This window comes from Mesoplodon densirostris, chromosome 3 (assembly GCF_025265405.1).
Source record: "Mesoplodon densirostris isolate mMesDen1 chromosome 3, mMesDen1 primary haplotype, whole genome shotgun sequence".
Classification (NCBI taxonomy): Eukaryota; Metazoa; Chordata; class Mammalia; order Artiodactyla; family Ziphiidae; genus Mesoplodon; species Mesoplodon densirostris.
In genome coordinates, this window is record NC_082663.1 from 52,399,066 (window position 1) to 52,412,706 (window position 13,641).

The window sequence follows — 13,641 nt, forward strand, 5'->3', positions numbered from 1 at the left end:
CAAATCCCTTTTTGAAATGAAGTGGCTGTATATATTAAAATATATACATTGACTGTTATTATAATGGTTTTAAGTGTACTGTCTCCTAGACCATGCTCTTTAAATGGGGGCAAAACCTGGTTCTTGGGGCACCAAAAAAATCTTAGATATTACAGTCGTTTGAGGTCCTCAAGAGCTCAACCCTACCTGAACTAATTTTATTCCTTATTTTTAATTTCTCTCATTAAGGAGAAATTTGGTTGAATTTGATTTACTGATTAGAATATTTAATTTGAGATAAATTTAAATTTAACATTTATTTTTCTCCTTACAGGAATGATAATAAAAAAAAAAGATTGAGAAACAATTCTAGACTATGAGTTTCTTAGGACAGGAACCATGTCTTAAAATATCTTTAAATCCTCAGCCTCTAAGAGATAGTACATATACTCTTCCTAAATTTTTAATCAATTCCATATTTTCAGTATCTGATGTTCTGACAGTCTATTTAAAGTTAACTGCTTTAGAGAAATCAACTCATACTTGAAGGAAACAGTTTCTCAGCATTTGTTTGAACAAACAATGGTAAGCATATTGATTTATTCAGAAAAGGTACACATAATATGAAGAACAATAACTGACAAGAAAAGCAGCTTCTTCCTCATATTCGAAGTAGCAATAAAGATAGTAATAAAAATATAAGAATCTAACATTTATTGAAACTTTACTATCGGCCAGGAATATGCTTTATATGTATTAATTCATCTAATCCTTATATTAGCCCAATGAATTAGGTATTTTCATTGTCATCATTTTACAGTGGAATCTGCAGTTAATCTCTGTGGTTAGTATTCTGGCAATTTTTCTAACTTCATAGTCAATATAATATTTACTAAGTAACTGTCAGTGAGGTCATTTTCTTTTAGTCTGATTTTGGTTTAGAAATTCCAATCCTCTCATTCAATTTACAGCTTTGGAAATTCCAAAATTATTACAAACACCTACTCACTCCCTCCCCACTTAAAAAATTTTTTTAAAGAAATTAACCAAGTAATGATCATTATCCACCTTACCTATAATGACACCATTACATAAGCCGTCTGGGTCAGCATCACCTTCTGATGTTCAGAGCTAGAAATTTTGTAGTTTGGTGTCTTCCTGCACTGCCTTCTTTTTCCCTCATTCCACCAATAAAGGAAATTACCATTAATGAGGACACATCTAGAGTGAAAGGGGCACTATTAGTAATTACACCAAGACATAAGAGTAACTGAGACTGTCCTGGGGAAACCAGCATACTCATAATTCTACATATTTTGTGCCTTGTCTACTCTCAGTTCTACTGTTTTCTACAACTATGCAATTAATACAGTTATTCTTTGACCCAAACAACTGAAAGTTTTGAATCTGAAGAATCTAAGACCTCTAAATATTCCTTTTGGACAGAAAAATCACATATTTTAAAATACAGTAGTAATGGTAATAATTTCCAGTAACAATGTTACCTGTTTTCCAGCCTATATTTGTGAAAGGTTTTTGAAAAGGTATATAAACTACTTTGGGAACATTTGTGTTTATGTATTAGAATAATTTTTGAATGTGAGAAAAACTCTTCCCACTTCCCCTCTCTCCTACACAAACAGAAAGTCCCCTTTCCTTTTAAGATACTGAGTACAGTTTAGAGAACAGTAGTTAGATAGTCTTAAATAGCTGTTAGGATTGAAATCCCCTAAGTATGCTCTCCAAAATAGAATGCCTACAGGCTGGTGTGAGACAATCCCTTGGAATGTGGGAAAATAACATTAAAATTTCTGTTATGATTATTGAAACAGAAGAAAAGTTAAACATTACTAATACTTAGTGAGGACTGACACTGGCATCCTTACTTACATGTTATGATGGTATGTAATGTTAGCCGAGGAAAACTGTAAGTTTGACAATATGAATAGCTGACTTCATTAGTTTGTTGGTTTTGGAGGTGTTGCAATATCTTGAAGTTTAATATGACCAGTTAAATGGATTTTAGATATTATCTAGTTTTAGCTAAACTACCAGCACAAGGTGCACAAGAAACTTAAACAGAATCCTATAAAGAAATCAGATTGATGATAATACTGATAAGGCAAACAAAAAAATAGAAGAGCTGACACATCATTCTAGTATAAGCTTTTTGTAAGCTATAAAAATTTTAAAAAATAAAATATGATAGAAAATCAGCCAAAAACATTAGAAGTGATTAAAAACCTATTTGAAATATGTCTATAAAATTTATTCTAAAATATCACTTATCATTTATCTCATCCTTCTTAATTTCATGTTTTTAATCTATATAATATAAGTAAATGTAATCTACAAATAAACACTGAAAACTATAAAATATCAATGAAAGAAATTGAAGATGACACAACTAAATGAAAAGCTATTCCATGTTCATTGATTAAAAGAATTAATATAGGGGTAGGGAAGTAGGAGGTACAAGCTATTAGGTATAAAATAACGTACAAGGTTATATTGTACAACATGGAGAATATGGCCAATATCTTTTAATAACTATAAATAGAGTATAACCTTTAAAAACTGTAAATCACTATATTGTACACCTGTAACTTTTATAATTATATAACTGTATGGCAACTATAATTCAATAAAAAATAAAATTTAAAAGAGAATATTGTTAAGATATCTGTACTACTCAGAGCAAAATAAAGATTCAACACAATTCCTATCAAAATACCAACAGCAGTTTTCACAGAAACAGAAAAAACAATTCTAAAATTGGTTTGGAACCACAGAAGATTCCAAATAGAGCAACCTTGAGAAAGAACAGAGTGGGAGGTATTACTTCCTGATTTCAAATTATATTGCAAAGCTATAGTAATCAGAATGGTGTGGTATTGGCATAAAAACAGACTCATAAACCAGTAGAACACCATGGAAAGCCCAGAAATAAACCCACACATACACAATCAACTACTTTTCAATAAGGGTGCCAGGAATACACAATGGGGAAAGGATACTCTCTTCAATAAATGGTATTGGGAAAACTGGATTGCCGTATGCAAAAGAGTGAAACTGGACCTCTGTGTTACACCATACACGAAAATCTACTCAAAATAGATTAAAGAGTTAAATGTAAGATTTGAAACCATAAAAGTTTACAAGAAAACATACAGGATAAGCTCCTCGACAATGGCCTTGGCAATTTGTTTGGGTGTTTTGTTTTGTTTTGTTTTGGATATGACCACAAAAGCTCAGGCAATAAAAGCAAAAATAAACAAGTGGACTACATCAAACTAGAAAGCTTCAGTATGGCAAAGGAAACAAATAAAATCAAAAGGCAACCTATGGATTTTGAGAAAATATATATGAACCATAAATCTGATAAAAGACACTGGACATTTGCTAATAAAGTAGACAGCAGGTACTCTCACAACAACAAAAAAGATAATTATGTGAGGAGATGGATATATTAATTAGCTTGACTATAGTAATCATTTCACTATATATTATATATCAAATCATCCTGCTTTACACCTTAAAGATATATATTTTCTATTTTAAAATAGAAAATAAAACATGTAAACAATAATTTAGGATTATTCTTGATAAAAGAAATTTGACTTTAACCATACTAATACTCAGGTGAATGCAGGCTTTCTGTCAAAATAAGCAGCCTGATCTAGAGCACAATATTTAACATTACTTTTTTTATTGTTACATAACAAGTTATTAAAATAGATGAACCAGAATCTGCTTAAAGCTTGAGCCTCACAGAACCTTTACCACCCGAGTTACTAGCAAGTACTAGAATATATCTTTTCTGCTCAGTTTATTGTATTATCCCCACTCACCAACACTAATAAGCACAGAAATACATTAGTAGGCAGTAGATAACTACAAAGCAAAGGTTAATAATCACGTTATTCATCTTAAAAAATATATAATTTTGAAGGTCTCTAAAAACAAAATTCAGTGTTGGTCAGCCAACAAAAACGGGTTGCCATTAAGTATACTCAAACTATAAATAATTAGCATATAAGTATCACAAAATAAAAAGAACAGCGTTTCACAATGAGATGTAATATTTCTCAGAAATGTCATATTCATTTAGTCATAAATGGACTGTTGCTTACTTTCAATATTTACTTTTTATATAATCTCCTTAAGTAGGTCCATGCTTGGAAACTTATAAGAATTAAAGCTCAATTTCTTCAAAGGAGTATCATTTTGTCTGTCCAGTTTATTCAATGCTAAAACATAAGACATTTTTCCTATAGAATTTTGCACAAATGACTTAGTGAAATTCTCAAGGTATAAGATGGAAGGTTAAGTTGGTGATCAGAAGTAACAAACATTAATTGTGAGAGTAGTTGTAAAAATAAGACATGAAGTTTTAATTTAGAAAATGCTCTCATGGGAAAATAATTTACATTTGAACCTCACAATTATTTTTCATTTGCTATTTGTTAATTTTATATTGGAGTAGAGTTGATTAACAATGTTGTGTTACTTTCAGATGTACAGTAAAGTGATTCAGTTATACATATACATGTATGTATTCTTTTTCTAATTCTATTCCCATTTAGGTTATTACAGATATTGAGCAGAGTTGCCTGTGCTATACAGCAGGTCCTTGTTGGTTATCTATTTTAAATATAGCAGTGTGTACATGTGAATCCCAAACTCCGAATCTATCCCTCCCCCACTACCTTCCCCCATGGTTAACCATAAGTTCCTTCTCTAAGTCTGTGACTTTGTTTCTGTTTTGTAAATAAGTTCATTTGTATCATTTTTTTAGATTCAGCATGTAAACAATATCATATGATATTTATCTTTCTCTGTCTGACTTACTTCACTTAGTATGATAATCTCCAAGTCAGCCCATGTTGCTGCAAATGGCAATATTTCATTTTCTTTAATGGCTGAGTAATATTCCATTGTATATATGTACCACATGTTCTTTATCCAATCATCTGTAAATGGACATTTAGGTTTATTCCACGCCTTGGCTATGGTAATTAGTGCTGCAATGAACATTGGGGTGACTGTATCCTTTTGAACCATGTTTTTCTCCAGATATATGCCCAGGAGTGGGATTGCAGGATCATATGGTAGCTCTATTTTTTAGTTTCTTAAGGAACCTCCATACTGTTCTCCACAGGTCTCTACCAATTCATTCCCACCAACAGTATATAGGGTTCCCTTTTCTCCACACCCTCTCCAACATTTATTGTTTGTAGACTTTTTGATGATGGCCATTCTGACTGGTACGAGGTGATATCTCACTGTAGTTTTGACTTGAATTTCTCTACTAATTAGCGATGTTGAACATCTTTTACCTCCTGGTCATGCGCCTCTTGGCCATCTGTATGTCTTTGGAGAAATGTCTATTTAGGTCTTCTGCCCATTTTTTGATTAGGTTGTTATTAAAATTTGTATGGAAACACAAAAGACCTCGAATAGCCAAAGCAATCTTGAGAAAGAAAAATGGAGCTGGAGGAATCAGGCTCTCTGATTTCAGACTACACTACAAAGTTACAGTCAGCAAAACAGTATAGTAGGGGATTCCCTCATGGTGCAGTGGTTAAGAATCCACCTGCCAATGCAGGGAACATGGGTTCGAGCCCTGGCCCAGGAAGATCCTACATGCCACGGAGCAACTAAGCCCATGCACCACAACTACTGAGCCTGTGCTCTAGAGCTCGCATGCCACAACTACTGAGCCCGCGTGCCACAACTACTGAAGCCCACATGCCTAGAGCCCATGCTCCGCAACAAGAGAAGGCACTACAATGAGAAGCCCACACACCGCAATGAAGAGTAGCACCCACTCACCGCAACCAGAGAAAGACCGTGCACAGCAACGAAGACCCAATGCAGCCAAAAATAATAAAAATAAAAAATAAATAAATTTTAAAAACAAAACAAAAAAACAGTATGGTACTGGCACAAAAATAGAAATATAGATCAATGGAACAGGATAGAAATGCCAAAAATAAACCCACATACCTATGGTCAATTAATCTACGACAAAGGAAGCAAGACCATACAATGGAGAAAAGACAGTCTCTTCAATAAATGGTGATGGGAAAACTGGACAGCTACATGTAAAAAAAATGAAATTAGAACATTCTTTAACACCATACACAAAATTAATCCATTTTGAGTTTAAGACCTAAATGTAAGACCAGATACTATGAAACTCTTAGAGGAAAACATAGGCAGAACACTCTCATATAAATCACAGCAATGTCTTTTTCTATCCATCTCCTAGAGTAATGGAAATCAACAAAAATAAATAAATGGGACCTAATTAAACTCAAAAGCTTTTGCCTATCAAAGGAAACCATAAACAAAATGAAAAGACAACCCACAGAATGAGAGAAAATATTTGCAAATCATGCAACTGACAAGGGATTAATCTCCAAAACTTACCAACAGCTCATGTGGCTCAATATCAAAAAATGAACCTCACAAATTTTTGAACTAAGTCATCAGATGATATAGGTGAGAAATCTGAGACCCAAGGAGATAAATTACCTTGTCCCAAGTAAATGACAGATCAAAAATAGTCTCCTAAAATATTTGCAAGTGATATGACCAATAAGGAGTTCATATCCAAAATACATAAAGAACTTATACAACTCAACATCAAAAAAAAAAATAAAACCCAATTAAGGGCTTCCCTGGTGGTGCAGTGGTTGAGAGTCCACCTGCTGATGCAGGGGACACAGGTTCGTGCCCGGTCTGGGAAGATCCCCCATGCCATGGAGCGGCTGGGCCCGTGAGCCATGGCTGCTGAGCCTGCACGTACGGAGCCTGTGCTCAGCAACGGGAGAGGCCACAATGGTGAGAGGCCCGCGTACCGCCAAAAAAAAAAAAATTTAAAAATGGGCAAATAACCTGAACAGACATTTTTCCAAAGAATACCTATAAATGAACAACAGGAAAAGATGCCCAACATCACTAATCATCAGAGAAATGCAAATGAGTATCACCTTACACCTGTAGAATGGCTACCATCAAAAACACCACAAATAACAAATTTGGAGAAAAGGGTACCCTAGTACATTGTTGGTAGCAACGTAAATTGGTGCAGCCACAAAGGAAAACAGTATGAAGGTTCCTCAAAAAACTAAAAATAGAACTACCATATGGTCCAGCAATTCCCTTCCTGAGTATATATCCAAAGAAAACAAAAACAGTAATTCAAAAAGATATATGCACCCCAATGTTCATAGCAACATTGTTTACAATAGCCAGGATATGGAATCAATGTAAGCGTCCATCAACAGATGAATGGATAAAGATGTGATACATACATACACACACACACACACACACACACACACATACACAATGCAATATTACTCAGCCATAAATAAAAGCATGAAATTTTGCCACTTGCAGCAACATGGATGGACCTGGAGGATATTATGCTTAGTGAAATGAGTCAGAGAAATACAAATACTGTATATTATCATTTATATGTGGAATCTAAAAAATAAAGTGAATGAATACATCATAACAGAAACAAACTCACAGATATAGAGAACAAACTAGAGGTTCCCAGTGGGGAGGGGCAAGGGAGGAGGGGTAAGAAGAGGTAGGGGATTAAGAGGTACAAACTACTATGTATTAAAATAAATAAGCTACAAGGATATATTGTATAGTACAGGAAATATAGCCAATATTTTATAATAACTTTAAATGGAGTATAATCTATAAAAATGTTATATACTTGAAACTAATATTGTAAATCAACTGTACTTCAATTTTTAAAAAAGGATAGTTTCCTGACTCCATATTCCATGTTCTTTGCTAATTTTACTGTCCCCCCTTAAAACCCTTAACTGAAAGAAAAAATAAAAGACTTCTGATAGTTGCTTATCATTAAAAAAAAATGTCAGGAATACAATATACCACTCAATGAAATCAAGATATGCTCTGGTTGTGATATTTCTGTTCATAATGCAGCTTCCTTTCTGAGCACTTAAACTGAATTTAATGAGCTTTAAATAATATGTTCATATATCTTCTAGGTTTCCACAGACGTGCAGCTCCAGTTACAAGAAGGCAGTTTCCACATGGTGCACATAGGATGGATTATCTGCACTTTGAGGATGATAGCCGTGGATGGTGGTTTGACATGGATATGGTGATCATCTATATTTATTCAGTGAACTGGGTCATTGGATTCATTGTTTTCTGCTTTCTTTGCTATTTTTTCTTTCCATTTTAGGAATTTTCATACCTTACCATGGTTGAACAATTACAAATGATGTAGATAACAATTACTTAAACAGTTTTTTAAATGTGCTTTGAAGTTTTTATAATGTTGCATTATATAAATTGTTGGTGTTTATAGAAAATCTGAGAATGGACTTATTTATGAATGTTTTACATGTAACAAACTCAACTTTATTCAAGAGCTAATCTATCTAGCACTTAGCAACAACGCACTGTTAATTTCATAGTTCTTCTTGGTTTGCGATTTGTGGCTCTAATTTTACAATGTCACTTTTACATTTATCTTGATTTTAAAGACTGAGGTTTTCCCTCCACTTAAAAATAGTAAAAATGTAAAATTAAATGATAATCTGAGTAGATATTATCATTAATGATAATATATTTAGTCAATCATCACTTATCCTCAGGCAAGTTATATACATTAAAGATAAACCATATCCTCTGGGAACTAATCTAGCAGGGTATATTCAGTTTTGGTTTCCAATTATCTCTATGTATGTCCTTATGTCCCTTTCTGTTACCAAGACAGCTGACTCTCCTTTTTTTTAGAGACCTAATAATAGCGTTAGTGCAACATTTTAAACTATTACAAGAACAGAATATTAAACACAAAAAAGCAAAAAAAAAAAAAAAAAGCTGAGATTAATTCCCACCAGTAGAGACTTAGAAAAATATGTTAACACTTTTCCAATTGCAGGATTATTCACCTGAGGAAATTAAAATTTTACTGACTGACAGACACTCAGTAGCCTAAAAGAACAATGCATGTCCAAACTGTAGTTAATTTAGTGATTCTTTTAACTTGGACATTGTCAAATATATTGTAAATGTGCAATAAAGAGTGGCTTTTAAATTTTTTCATTGTTTTTAACTAATTTAATGTCTGGAATAAAGAATTGTTAGAAATAGGCTTATGGGTTTATAGGAAAAAAACCTGATATTTATTTTTATTTATTATTACAGTAATCCCTGGAATTAGTTTTCCCTTATTAATTTTTTTTTAAAAAAGGAGATCTGAATGATCCCAGTACAAGAAAGAATTTGGGTAGGTATTCCAATGTTAAAAGTGAGAAAACTGAAGCACAGAGAAGTAAGCTTATTTATTTCAGTCACTTAGGTGGTCTTTGTGTAACCTAGAACAAAAAGTTTTTTATTTTGTTTTTTTGGGTTTTTTTTTTAATCTTTTTGGGAGTATAATTGCTTTACAATGTTGTGTTAGTTGCTGCTGTATAACAAAAGTGAATCAATCAGCTATAAGTATACATATATCCCCATATCTCCTCCCTCTTGCATCTGCTTCCCACCCTCCCTATCCCACCCCTCTAGGTGGTCACAAATCACTGAGCTGATCTCCCTGTGCTATGGGGCTGCTTCCCATTAGCTATCTATTTTACATTTGGTAGTGTATATATGTCCATGCCACTCTCTCACTTCATCCCAGCTTACGCTCCCCGTGTCAAGTCCATTCTCTATGTCTGCGTCTTTATTATGAACTACTAATTCAACATTCCTGTGCTGTGATGTCATATATCTGATAATGCAATAAGCATATTTTAACATAAGGTAGGTAAACCTCTCATGGCACTAAAAATACTACCACCATCCAAACAAATTGAGATTGATCAGGCTTGAACAGTTCAGTCTATGAAAGGTCCAAATTTGTCATAATTACTGACTATATTTTAATAAAAACATTTAATTGACAGTATGTGATGTTCTAATAAATATGGAAGAATGATACAGCTTTTTATTCTAACATTGCCCTTATTGTGTTTAAAATTATATCTGTGAAAGAAAATAGTGTACATTAGACATCATCAAATCCAGAAAGCAGAAAACTAATACATTTTAGAAACACAGAGATCAATTTTTGCTCATTATAATAAAAAATATATATATTATGCTTGCAGTCTAATGACATAACTGTTATCTTGGTGAAGCAGCATTGTCGGCAAAGCTCAGTATTACCTTACAGAAATAAAAATGGATATTTATAATCACTAATTTATTACTCAAAGTAAAGATGATACGGTACAAGGGAAAATATTGCCTTCTTAAAATGCATGTCAGGAAAAATGAACAAAACATATGGGGGAGCCATATTTTAAGAACTGTAAAATAAATTGCAGCTATTTCCCAAGCAACTCCTGGCTTATAAGCTCTAGCAAATATGCCTTCATTCATTCCTAAATTACTTAAAAATTGATTATAATTACACATGAAGTAAATAGTATTATTAATACGATTTCTCAGAGAAACAAAGATGATTCCCAAAATATTAGGTCAGTAACACATATCAGTTTATAGATCTGTATCTACAAACTAAATACAAATAAATATAATACCCTTAAATAAATAGAATACCCTTTAAAAAAGAAATCATAGTCTGGGTGCTCTCACCTTCTGAGATGGCCCACCCTCTGTCTGTAGCGTATGTTTCTCCCAAGGCCTCTCGCCTTCTGAGATGGCCCACACTCTGTCTGTGGAGTGTGTTTCTCTCTAAATAAATCCATTTCTTACCTAAAAAAAGAAAAGAAAGAAAAGGAAGGAAAGGAAGGGAAGGGAAAAGGAAAGGGAAAGACAAAGGAAAGGAAAAGGAAAAGAAAAAGAAATTCTAGTCTGGAGGAGCATTCTCAAGTCACACAGCTACCAAGTGATACAGCCAGGAGTCAAACCCGGATACGCCTAGTTCTTGAAGCTATATCCTTTCCACGACACCTTCTTAAGAAGTCCAATTCCTAATTTAGGGACTTCTCTTACAAAAATTCAGAGGTATCCCTTCTCAGTGAAATTTCTAGGAATCCATTGGTCTGTATCATGTCAAGATATCCCTTCCAAGGTAGATAAGGTGTTGTATCTGACCCTCCTACCACTAAAAGAGAAGAATGATGTTCGCAGTTCCTCTTTGAATTTTGGAGGTAACATATGCCTTGTTTGGGTGTGCTACTCTGACCCATTTACCAAATGACTCAAAAAGCTGCCTGTATTGAGTGGGACCAGAACAAGAGAAGGCCCTTCAACAGGTCCACTCTGCCATGCAAACTGCTGGGTCACTTGGGCCATATGATCCTGCGCATCCAGTGGTCCTTGAATGGTCAGAGGTAGATGGGATTGCTGTTTGAAGCCTTTAGCAAGCCTTAATAGGTAAATCACAGCACAGACCCTCAAAATGGATTAAAGACCTAAATGTAAGGCCAGACACTATAAAACTCTTAGAGGAAAACATAGGCAGAACACTCTATGACATAAATCACAGCAAGATCCTTTTTGACCCACCTCCTAGAGACCCTTACGATTTTAGAGCAAAGCCACACCATCCTCTGTGGATAACTATTCTTTTGAGAAGCAGCCTGCCTGATATGAGGCCTAGTAGAGAGTGAACATTTGGCCAGGACCCACTAAGTTACCATGATACCTGATTTACCCATCATGAACTTGGTGCTGTCTGATCCACCAAGCCATAATGTTGGGTGTGCACAGCAGGACTCCGTTATCAAATGGAAGTGGTGTTGATGAGATTAGGCTTGAGGAGGCCCTGAAGGCACAAGTAAGTTGCTTGAAGAAGTAGCCCAAATGTCCATGGACTCTATTTTGCTACATCACCTTCATTCTCTCAACCCATACCTATGTCTTCACACCTAAGACCAGCTAACCAAGGAACAGAACTGTTAGGCCTGATTTACAAAGAGCTCTGTGTGATTTGCAGCTACCACTCAAAAGTGGACTTCTGATACTCTATACCCTTCCTTTGGACATCCCTGAAGGATGATGGTGAAGGGAAATCCTCCCCATGGGCAGAATTTCAAGCAATGTACTAGGTCATTTATTTTTCCTGTGAGATACATGTCTATAGTGATTAACGGACTGTGATATGAGTATGTTTGTATAAGCATTAACCAAATATTTTTTCTTCCTGTTTTATCCTCTTATCATCTAAAGCATCTTAAAAATAGCTACCTTTATATCAATATCACAAGATGTATTGCGATCATTAATCTTAGTACTTAAATTACAAAGGAGAAGAGAAACATCACCCAAGGACTTTGTATCCTCAGTTGTATGTAGGATAACTGTGTCATGTTAGGCAGTATGGTTTAAGGAGATGGTTTAAGATATATATAAGTTCCAACTTGACAAGGGACTGTGATGGCTTTGTGGGGTGTCAACTTGGCTAGGCTTAAGTACATTACTCAGAATTACTTTTCTGGTAAAGGTCCCTTTGGGGGAAGACATAGAATGATTAACAGTATATGTTTTTGGCAGTGTAACTGTGTCTGAGGATCTGAGTCTGTTAACTGGCTCAAATCTAGAATTTATAGAAGAAATTGACTCTGTTTTCTTAATTCAATTCAGACATCTGTTCAGTAGGCTAGAAATACTCTGCTTATACAGATCATGTAAGAATTTAAAAGGCTGGCCATCTTTTCCTATTCTAGGGACCTCTTGATAACCAGCCAACTCCATAAGTCTCTGCAAGTCAGACTAGTCTGATTACCAATTTGACTCCATTGTTTATAATGGTAACCATGCACACCTTGTTTTTAGCAATTAAGTGCCACCATTTAGCCCCTGACATCTCAGGATCCCATTATCTCCACTGCATTTAGCACTCCTAGTTCAGTGGCAGAGCCTCCTCTGTAATTTTTGACCTAAAGAGAAGAGAACTTTCAAGGATGCTGGGGCTCCCCCACAAATTTACACAGCTGTTGCGAAAGTTGTGTCTTTCCAGGGTTGGAGAGCAGGTCTTACAGGATAGATACACTCTAACATTGCAATCTCCTTAACCCTTCAGATACCTTCGTCTACAATATAACATGGCATTTCAACTTCATTTAATATAGGCCACCTTTTGGGTCCAGCCAATTGACCAACCAACCAACTTGTTATAGCCCTTCCTAACTGCTTCAGCTGAAACAGTGAATCCAGAACCTCTGGTTAGTGAGCCTGTATCAATAAATACAGCATGATTCAACTTTATGATCCTCCCACCTTGATCACACAGCCTTAATATCCATTCTTACACTCACCCTCTAGATTTCTGTCTATATGAAATGAAAAATCATTCAGTTGTTTTTGGTGTGTATCACACCTCTTCATGAATCACAACTAGTACCTCATCTTTTGAGAACTTCTGCAACTTGTCTAGTTATAGATCTAGAAACAAAAAGGAATGTTGGGAAGTAGGTCCTGAGGAGGGTCAGGAGTGCCTGACCAAGTAACTCAGTAGAGACCCATTCCAGCTTCTTCAGGTAAAGAGGAGCCATCTTCCTATATTAGGCAAAGTACTCTTGAGAAACAGAACCAATAGGATATCTATTTAAAACTTTATTATAAGGAATTGGCTCATCTGATATTGGAGGCTGGAAAATCCTAAGTCTGCAGAGCCATTGTTCCTCCCAGCTCAAGTCCAAA

The 13,641-nt window shown here is 34.8% G+C and overlaps 1 protein-coding gene across 2 annotated transcripts in view; it reads left to right on the top strand.

The window, feature by feature from the left end:
• Positions 1-8,221, top strand: part of RNF180 (ring finger protein 180) — a 278,059-nt gene extending 269,838 nt beyond the window's left edge. For both annotated transcript variants that reach the window (XM_060091716.1, XM_060091717.1), the window contains one exon: positions 8,022-8,221. In XM_060091716.1, coding sequence (XP_059947699.1) covers positions 8,022-8,221 — 200 coding nt within the window. The remainder of the gene's footprint in view (positions 1-8,021) is intronic.
• The last annotated feature ends 5,420 nt before the right edge of the window (positions 8,222-13,641 follow it).